Source organism: Helobdella robusta (genome assembly GCF_000326865.2).
Source record: "Helobdella robusta unplaced genomic scaffold HELROscaffold_22, whole genome shotgun sequence".
NCBI lineage: Eukaryota > Metazoa > Annelida > Clitellata > Rhynchobdellida > Glossiphoniidae > Helobdella > Helobdella robusta.
In genome coordinates, this window is record NW_008704170.1 from 2430759 (window position 1) to 2441677 (window position 10919).

General features: G+C 35.5%; 1 protein-coding gene across 1 annotated transcript in view; it reads right to left on the minus strand.

The window, feature by feature from the left end:
* HELRODRAFT_172096 (hypothetical protein) overlaps window positions 1–912 on the minus strand; it is a gene marked incomplete at both ends in the record, with an annotated part of 1545 nt that extends 633 nt beyond the window's left edge. The window contains one exon of the mRNA XM_009018764.1: window positions 174–912. Coding sequence (XP_009017012.1) covers window positions 174–912 — 739 coding nt within the window. The remainder of the gene's footprint in view (window positions 1–173) is intronic.
* Between the last annotated feature and the right edge of the window lie 10007 nt (window positions 913–10919).

Consider the following 10919-nt stretch of genomic DNA (forward strand, 5'->3'; position numbering starts at 1 on the left):
GTTAAAATTGTTTGAAATGCTTGGCTTTTCTTGCTAGCATAGAAAGACGATTTTTTGGCAGGGTTTACCAAGAAAATCTTGATAGTTATTATTGTTGTTGTTACTGTTATTGCAGTTGTTATTATTATTATGAATAACGAATTGTAGAATGTCAAAATTTAATTGGGCCTTACTCGCAAGCTCTGCATTTGTTGATTTGTAAGGAGTATATTTGGAATTGTTGCTCGGAACATGAGGTGGTCTTGGTAACCAACTTTTAGTCGGTTTCGAGAAATTTGTCTGTTTAACACTGTTACTAATGCTGTTTGTGTTACTAATTACGTTACTATTGTTAACGTTGATGTAAGAATTTAGTGTAGAGTTGAAATTATTCCAAAATTTGAGACTAGAAAGAGCATTTATTGAAGGATTGTTAGAGTTGTTAGAGGATAGGCAGTTTTGTAGAAGTGCACTGGCAATACTTTTCAAAGTGTTTGTCAAAGTTGCGCTTATAGTTTCGCCGACAATGGCCGTCACCCTGTTGAGATTTTCCGGAGATAGAATGGGATTGGAATGTTGGGGATAGATTGGGTATTGTAGCTGGGATAGGCAGTTCCCTTCGTGAAGAAAATGATTTGGTAGATTTATGACGGACTGAGAAAGATTGTTATTTAGCAAGAAAGCTGGTTCCGCTTGAGGGTTTTTGAGTGAATTTGGAAGTTTTCTGTTCGATTTTTTATGTTCGCGAGGGTGTTTCTTATATCTTTTCTTCTTCGGGCGTCTTTTGTGTTTTTTGGAAGCGGCTTTTGATGATGATGACGATGAAACCGAAATTGCTGTGGAAGTTGATGACCACGATGAATAACTTTCGGAATCGCTCAATTCGCCTTCTTCTAAATTATTTTTTGAACGGCGCCATCTTTTTTTATGCATTTTATTCTTATTTTTAAAAACTTTTAGGTTTAAAAAGCAATAATTTGAAAGAAAAATTAGTAAACATTGCGTATCTAGCTGAATGAATTTTAAACTTTTTGTGAATGAATTTAAAAGTGGACTTATGTTTATAACGGCGTAACGTGCCTGATATTTAGATACGGAAAAGTGCCTGGTTAAGCCTGCCATCTCTGGAAATACTTAAATAATAATTATCAAAATTTATTTAACTTTAAATAATAATTAAAATTGCACTAATTCACGATTTAAAATATTAAATTTAATTAAAAATTGTTAAATTCTTTATTGTTGATTTTTACATCCGGCATTCTTTGCTATGAGCCTTACGTGGTTTGGCCGCATTACATAATTACAACTGCTGGCTTAAAGTGCACAGCTGTTACTATATAATATTTTGCTTATTCTTGTTTTAGTCATTCTAATGCAAGGCCGTGATGTATGTTCGCGAAGATTTTTCGTAATTAAAAGTCTTAAATATTGAAAATCCTACGTCAATTTTGAACATTTTTTCTAAACTGCATAAGTCACATTATTATGAAAAAGGTCCTTGTGTGATTTGTTGTTAATTTGTGCTCTTCAGAACCACAAATTAAAAGAAAACTTGCCATTTGACAAACAATAACTGCAAACCACGTGGAGCTTGTGGTGGTGGTGATTATTTCTTAAGTTTGGTCGAGTCTGTGTTTAATTTTGGTTAGAACAAAGGTTAGAAAATGAATTTATATCAAAAAATCATTCGACAGTAATCATTTGATTCTTGTGTGTATGTTGTTGAAAGAATTAATTATGTTAATGTGTGCCTTAAATTATTTATATTCGTGCGCGTTAATGGACGCCTTAGGGACTGCTTTATGCTACGTGAATGATTCGGACTAGGCATTATTCTTAATTTCTGTAATTAATTTCATTAAATTCACTTAAGTGAAACGATATTTTGTTTTGTTTTAAAATTCACTACTTGCATGTGACTTTTTCTTTTTAAATTTTGCGATTTGTGAGCGAACGAATGATTGGTCACGTAACCATATTTTTGTTTCTTTCACTAATCTCTAATTTTAATATTTTATGTACGAATGACGGTAAAACCTTTTTTACCGAAGGCACGAACATAAATAAGACACAAATTGGTCCTTATTAATTTATTTAATCATCCTTCTTATCACCACCGGTCAGAAATTCAGCACAAAAGCAATCATATCCCACTTTTGACCAAGAAATAATCTTGTTAAAAAGTCTAGAGTGGAAAGTTTAGTTGAAACAATGGGGGACGACGAAAAGAAGGACGAAGTTGAGACTAATAATGAGCTTGAGGATGGCGAATTAGAAGACGACAGTGAAGATGAGAAACAGGCTGTTATAGGTGGGTTCCAATCAAAAGTCTATTCCAACTTGGTCATTCTACTGACTTTGAGTTACACTTTTTGAGAAGAAGGGTTCAGATAACTTGGCTTGCTGGGCCCTTGTTTTTCAACTATTTCATATATAATTTAACTTGATAAATGTGTAAATGTATTAAATTAAGTGTTGAAATCTGAAACTCGAATATAACAACCCTTTGCCTACTAAAAAGTGTAACCCTCAACAGTCTAGTGACCAAGATCATTTTTGTGCGAATTGTTCTATCTATTTATAAATTTTGTCTTAAAAAACATTTCCCTAAAATATAGATACAAAGCCTGTTGAAAAAACTAGAAAAAAGTCTCCAGAAACACCAAAACCAGATAAAAAACATCACCGAAGTCACCATTCTGGCAAAAAGGTTCACAGTCTAATTTTTTCCGTTTGTTGTTTTACAATAATTCATCTTATTCATTCCCTGGCCTACCTTGGGATTATTTAAACTTTTAAGTCAATTAAGGGAGTTAAATGTTTTATTTTATAATTCATGTTTCCAATGATCACAGTCGAAAAGAAGACACGAGGAAACTTATCCCCAAGAAGTGCCTTACACCGATGACCCTTATTTTGATTACAATGGTTTCTACGATGGCTATGATTATGGTGTCTCTGTACCGAAGAAAGTTAGAGGGATGGATGACTGTCCATCTGATGATGACCAGTACAACAGTGATGACAACGATTATAACATTAGGTTCTTACTTATTTTTTTTATTTTTTTTAACTTTTAGTAGTTTTTTGGTTCAAAGTTTGATTTAAAACAAATTTTTTTATGACTCATTTACTAAAATAGCATTTTATTTTATAATTAACAGCTCAAACAGACAATTTCAAGACTTTCAGAATGATAACGAGGTTACTATTTGTAGAAAACAGTTGTAGAAAATATGTTGATGACTAGTAACCATGAAAGAAATATTTAATTAAATTATCTAATTTCCTACAACAGAAATATTCATCGAGCGGGAAGAAAAGAGTTAGATTCTGCAAATTTTTCTTCGAAGGAAACTGTGCCAAAGTGATTATTATTTCTTTTATTCATTTGATTTCATTATTATTATACATTTTATTTTAAGTAGTTGAACAATTTTTTTTTCAGCCTTGCCTAACCATAATTAACTTATTTGCCAAAATGTACTAACAGAATGATCACAAAATTATTTCACATAATCAAAACCACAAGACTATGACACTAGAAATATGCCATGTTCATTCCACCTAATATGAATCACTCCACATATATATTCCATTGTTTTATAATGATTTTGAATGCACGACTTTAAAATTCCACTCCTTAAAAATGCAGCCTACAACAAACAAGCACATCACTATATTTATACCCCAGTTTCACTAATTTTCCACCAATTTCAGTAGAATTTTTATAAATTTCACAAATTTGCCACCACCTTCTGTAACTTTTTGTCACAATTTTACCCTAAATTAGGGATCAGACTGCATCTTTTCACATGATCGAAGTTTGAAGGGTGTAACCAGAGATATTTGTAAGACTTACCAGGCTACTGGGCAGTGTTCGTACGGGAAGAAGTGCCATTATCTACATGTTGATGTATGTTGAAATGGTCGTTGATGTTGTTGCTGTTGTTTTTAATTTTGATGTTGTTGTTGTAGTTGATAATGCTGGTTTTATTTTTAAATTGTTGTTTATTTAGTATTATATTTTAAGTATTTCATTTCCTATAAATTTGTTCTGCGCAGAACGATTTCAATGAGATCAGTAGAAAGAGAACCATGAACCAAGGTTTGCCATCGTCATATTTCTTATACTAATTCAATTCCACATCTCATTAATAAATTAATTTATCTGATTCAATCGCAGCCTCATTAATTATGCTAATTTATTCATAACTTCCCATTAACCGATCAGATGACCCTGACCAACCTCCTAAGAAAAAGGTCCCATCCCTACTCGATCTAAAAATAGTTGTCCCCAATACGGAGAACGCCACAGAGGAGGAAATAGTTGCCGCTCTAAAGATGGCCGCTATCAATTCTGTGCAGAGGTTCGTTTTATTTTAAACCTGTCATTTTAATTAGTGTTGTTAGTTTTATTGCTAGTGATGGGCCTACTTTCAAACCTGAATGTCTAAAAATTTTTGTACAGGAGGCCAAAATTCTACCCGCACGTGAAGCCCAGTTTACTCGGCATTCCCCCAGATCATGTTAAGGAACATTACAGTAACTACAACAGCGGCAACGCGTCGCTGCAGCAGCAGCAGCAGTCGTCTTCGACTTCCATGCAGTCGTCGTCGTCGTCGTCCTCTGTCGTCTTCATTGAGGACGTGATGATGAACAACTATGCGCATATGAATGACGATGATGACGACGACAACAACGACGGCGGTAAGAATGACGTAAATAGTGGTAAAAGAAATACCATTAATAATGGCGGTATCAAGGTTTGCAAGTTTGAAGACGATATAGGCAGCCCTGACCCGAGTAACAACAACAACAATGATTATTATGACTGCAGTAACAATACTAACTATAATAATAATAATAATAATAATAATAATAATAATAATAATAATAATAATAATAATAATAATAATAGTGATAATAATAACAGCAGCTATGGCGTTAATAACATCAACAAAAATAACGATAATGACAAAAGTAGCAATAGCAACAACGACGAAAATTCAGTTGCTACTACTTCATCTTCATCGTCGTCATCATCGTCGGTTGTGTCCTCGTCAATGATTTCATCATCTTTGATGGATGTCGATCATAGAAACTTACAACCAATGTCTATGGATGCTATTGGTAAAAATTGTACGCTGGGATTTTTATTCTTTCTTTTTTTTTTTTTATTCATTCATTTGTTTGTGGATTGATTGATTCATTGGTTGATTGATCCATTGATTCGTTCATTTATCTATTTATTCATTCATTCATTTATTCATTTATTCATTTATTCATTCATTCATTCATTCATTCATTCACGCATTCTTCTATTTTTCCAAGCATTCGTTCATTCATATTGATTCATTTGTTTAATGTAAATGGGTTAATTTTTTTTTTTCAGATCAAGACGTGGATTTTAGAACAATGCCTGGATCGTTTTATCCAGCAAACAACAACAACAACAATAACAACATCAATAACAGCAGCAACAACAACAATTTTTCCTATAACAACAATTACAACAACAACATTAACAATAATAACATGAATATGACGTTTCCAAATCCTAATTTCAACAACAGAAAGAACAACAACAATTTCAACGACAACAACAACAACAACAACAAAAATATTTTCCATTCTAAATCTTTACTAGGTGACAGACCAAACCTACCCTCAAATAACCACCTCAGGTTACCCTTACTTGGCCCAAACCCTCTAGGGCAGGTCCCGCATATGACTCTTCAAAATTTCAGACTACCCCAGCCACAGCAACAACCACTTCATCATCATCATCAGCAGCAGCAGCAGCAGCAGCAACATAACCCACAGCAGATCGTCAACCAGGCGATAAATCAAGCCATTGGCTTACTTTTGAGTAATGGGAACATAGCAAATATCTCAAATAATATGAACATCAACAGCAACAACAACAACAATAGTAATAATAATATAAATATTAATAATAATAATATGAGCAGCCTTATTATTAACAATAATAATAACAATAACAATTTCCGAATGCCCCATAGCATTAATGAAAATAACATTAATAATGTGAATAGCATTAATGGTAATAAGATTAGTGAAATGTTGCCCCAGATTTTAATGAGTGCTCTGCATAGCATGCCACCGCCTAACTTTAGTAACATAAACAACAACAACATCAGCAACAGCAACAACAACATCAACAAAAACATCAACAACAATAATTGTATTAATAAAGCGCCCTTTAGCAATGCTATACCGTTTTTTGACAGTAACAGCAGCAGCAGTGGCGATGTCAATCATCAATTTTCCAACCAATCACGACTCTCCGTGGCACTAAAAATGCCCAGCCCACCTTCTAAAAATAGCAACAACAACAACAACATCGGTAATAATGATAGCACTAATGATAATACCAATAATAATAAAAAGAGTCTAAACAGTAACAGTGAGTGCAATGTACGTGACGATGACGACGATGATGATGATGATGATCTGTATGGTACAGCTGCTAAGGATAGTGATGCGGTGAGTGGCAAAAAGACGGCAACTAAAAATACTATTGCCGGCGGCAACAACAACGACAGCAACAACAACAACAGCAGCAACAACAACAACAACAACAACGAGGATGACGACGACTTCGACTTGTACAATTTTGAGATGAATGAATCTTCTCCTTCCGCTTCCACTGCTGCTGAGTCAACAACGTCAACCACAACAACAGCAGCTGCAGCGAAATCGTCAACTACAACAACTTCAGAATCGCAGAACAACAACAACAGCCATCAGCAGTCAACGACAACATCAGCAACAACAACAACACAAAACACACATGAAGATGAGGACGAGTTACTAGGCGGTATAAACTTAGCCAGCCTACCTGAGGCACAGAGGGACTTGTACATAAAAATGTGCAAAATCGAAAAGATGAACACGTTCTCTGAAACGAGCATGAAGCTGATAACCGAGCTACAGGAAAAGGAGAGGGCTTTGTATGATGCTCTGGCTGCTGCAGCAGCTGCCGTTACTGCTGCTACTACAAGCACAGCAACTACACCATCATCCATGGCGTCATCGTCGACGTCATCTTTCCAGGTTTGTTCATCTGATCTGATGAGTCCCCCGCCACAAAGTAGCCTATTGGTTGAAGGTTGTGACAGTAATGCATCAGCTACTTCGTCAGTATTGGAGTGAGTATTCAGGAATTTTTGTCTGTCTGTCTGTCTGTGTTTGTATGCGTGGTGAATGATCTTCATTTAAAATATCTCTTAATACATTTAATTAGTTTTTGAAGTTCTTCATTTTTTTGGTCATCTCAAATAACGGTATTAATTTTATAAACAAAATTACAACTTGCCACCGACAGGTCAAAATCATTCTGCCTAACCGAGCCGAACGAACTTCCATTCGACTGCAAGTACATCGGGCCTTACAAGGTACACCCCGTGGACACCGGGCCTGCCACACTACCCTACTTCGTGGATCCCGCCGACGAAATGTGGTCAAACGATCCCAGAGTATTCAAGTATAGAAGATCCGACCAACAGGTTGAAAGTGCTAGTAGTAAGAACAATTATTACGACAGAAACAGCAGTAATAATGCTGATTTTTACTGGACTCCAACTGGCGGCGGTATGTTTGTTGTAAATAGTGCAGCTACTAATGCAGCTTCTACAACTACTGCTGCTGCTGTTAACGTTACTGCTGCTGCTTTTTCTAATGAATCGGCTTCAGAAATGAGCCAAGCGATAAGTGTGGGACCGGTGGTAGCTTCATGTTCCACATCTGCCGTCACGGCCTCATCTGGTAATAAAGTGCTTTCAAGAGATCCAAGGTTGATGAGAAAAATTAAGCGACAACAAGAAAATGTGGAAGAGCAGAGATCATTATCAACGACATCATCAGCATCAATAGCAATGTCAACAGACACAACATCAGCAGCAGCTGCGGCAGCAGTGTTGACAACTTCATCGACGACAGCACCAAGCAGCGTTGAAGAAACGAAAGCTGTTGAAGTGCCAAAACTCGGTTCGTTGGAGGAATTTTTGAAGCGCTACTCGAACGCTTCTGATCAGGAGTTAGCTCGGATCGTTGCCAACTCCAGGACGCCAACATTCGCGCCGATATCTTCCTCTTCATCTTCAATGGGGTTGGTGGAACATGACGATGAAGATGATGACACTCCATCGACAATACTCTCCCCAACGGCACCATCAACTTCATCAAATCTCACCGTTAAAGCTAAAGAGGCGTCCACAGCTGACGATAGCGTGCCACCATCTTCATCGTCGTGCTCATCGTCACTGACGTCATCGTCATTGTCGTCATCAGAGATCGCAGCATCATCATCATCCCCATCTACATCATCTTCATTTTCTCAAGAAGCGAAGACTCCTGCAAAAATTTTGTACCAAAAGTTCAAAATTAAAAAGTCATCGAACTCAGAAAGCAAAAAATGCGCTCAGAAAGAAATAGATAGCGAGGATGACGTGAGTAACGCCGATAAGGATGACGCCACTGGGGGGATGAAGACGTCAGATAGTTACGTCTACAGCTGCATACCAGGTCAGGGCGAGGATGTCCACAGCGGCAGCAGCAAGAAACATACCCCCCTCAAACTGAAAGTGAAAAAGTTTAAAAAAACGTCATCACCTCCTTTGTCGTCGTCGTCACTTCTTACTAATCCGTCATCGTCATCTCTAGTGCTGGGGGGAGGTAAGATCACGAAAAAGTCGAACAGAGGACGGCAGCAGCAGCAGAAATCAGTCCTGCAATTTCAATCACCCCTTTTGTCGCCCACCAGAGGGCCGGCGGACCACTCGGCCCAACCTTCCTACAACAGGGCCCCTAATGCCAATTTCTTGTCGGCCCTTTACAGCACCACTCACAACAACAACAACAACGACAATAATAATGATAATGGTAATGCTAATATGAAGAAAAGAAATAATAACAATAGATTTGGGAAAAAGGTTAATAATAATAAGAATAATAATAATAATTTGGGTGAGGTCATTAACAACAACAATAATAATAATAATTTTGGTGGTTTCCTAAATTACACAACGACGCAAACCACATCGCCATTTCTAACGGATACTTACGATCAGCTTGTAACAAGCAACTGTGCTACCTACAACAGTAGCAGTACTGGTAGTAGCAGTAGTTTTGGTGGCGTAAGTAGTAGCTTTATCGGCGGCAGTGGTAGTGGTAGTGGCGGTGGCTCTATTAAAAATATTTTTAAAGGAATCGATCCGACTGCATCTCCATTCTGTTGATGAACTGAAATTTTTAATGTTTTGGTTGGTTGATTGATTGGTTGGTTGATTGATTGATTGGTTGATTGATTGGTTGATTGATTGGTTGATTGATTGAACGTCTTACTGACTAATTATATAACTATACTGTGTTGACGATTTTGTGTTAAAAAAAATGGATTAATGCTGTTATTATCATTAATATGTTAATTAGTTGATTTCGATTGGTTGAATGGTTGTGCTAATTAATTGATTTGGTTTTTGATTCGCTAGATTAAGACATCAATCATCTGTGATAAGCTTCGTGATTGGTTGATATATTTTTAGTCTGCTCAGTCGGTTTACTCCTTTTTTTTATAACGTATAAAAGCGTGAAATGAAATTTAATTATTTATTTTATTATTATTTTAAATATAATTAATATATGCACACACACACACACACACACACACACACACACACACACACACACACACACACACACGCACACACACACACACAATCATATATATATATATATATATATATATATATATATCACATTTTTTTTATTTCTGTGATAATGATGATGATGTGGATGATGAAAATGATGAAAGCTTATGTTATTATTATTATTATTATTGTTATTATTATTGCCCTCAATGTAATAGTATTATTTTATCACCCCTGCTATTTCGTTGCTGCTATTATTATTATTATTATTATTATTATTATTATTATTATTATTATTATTATTATTATTATTATTATTATTATTATAGGTTGCATAATGTTTTATTTGTATATCATTTATATAAATTTGCCCACACTGTATATAAATTATATAAATAAATATAAATATATATATACATATATAAAAATAAATAAATAAATATATATGTATGTATATACATTTATGTAAATGTGTTTGTGCGTGTGCGTGTGTGTGTGTGTGTGTGTTTATTTCACATGTTAATTTTCTTTCAATATTTATAAAGTTTAATAATTTCAAATTGTGAACGCGCTGACGAATCTTTAAAATAAAAATATATTAATAAAAAAAGGTCTTTTGATTTTCTAATTACATACAAATAAAATGAATGGATGACTGGACGTACTACAACCGACTGAGCTATCATAATACACCCACATACATATATACACACATACATACAGAGACACACGCACACATACATACAGATACGTACCGAAACACACACGCATGAACACGAATAGAAGCTTTTCAATTTCTAAAAGGACAAAATAATTAAGTAAGATAATTTTCTGTGCAAGAAATAGGGTTGCTGGTTGCAATAGGAGTGTTCTTATTTAGACTTTGTGAGTCTCTAGTTAGACACACACTCACACACACATACACACACACACACATACATACCTACACACACACACATACATACAAACATACATACATACATGAGCAGGCGTTTTTTAGAAGACTTCAATACTAACTAGCACTTCAGCTTACTGATAAAGGCAATTGTTAAATTCTTTTACTCACTCGATCACTCACTCACTCACTCACTCACTCACTCACTCACTCACTCACTCACTCACTCACTCACTCACTCACTCACTCACTCGATCACTCGATCACTCACTCACTCACTCGATCACTCACTGCACTCACGCACACTCAAACAACATTGTTATTATTGCGACTTAACGCATTGAAACCTCTATGTAATCCGGAGAAAA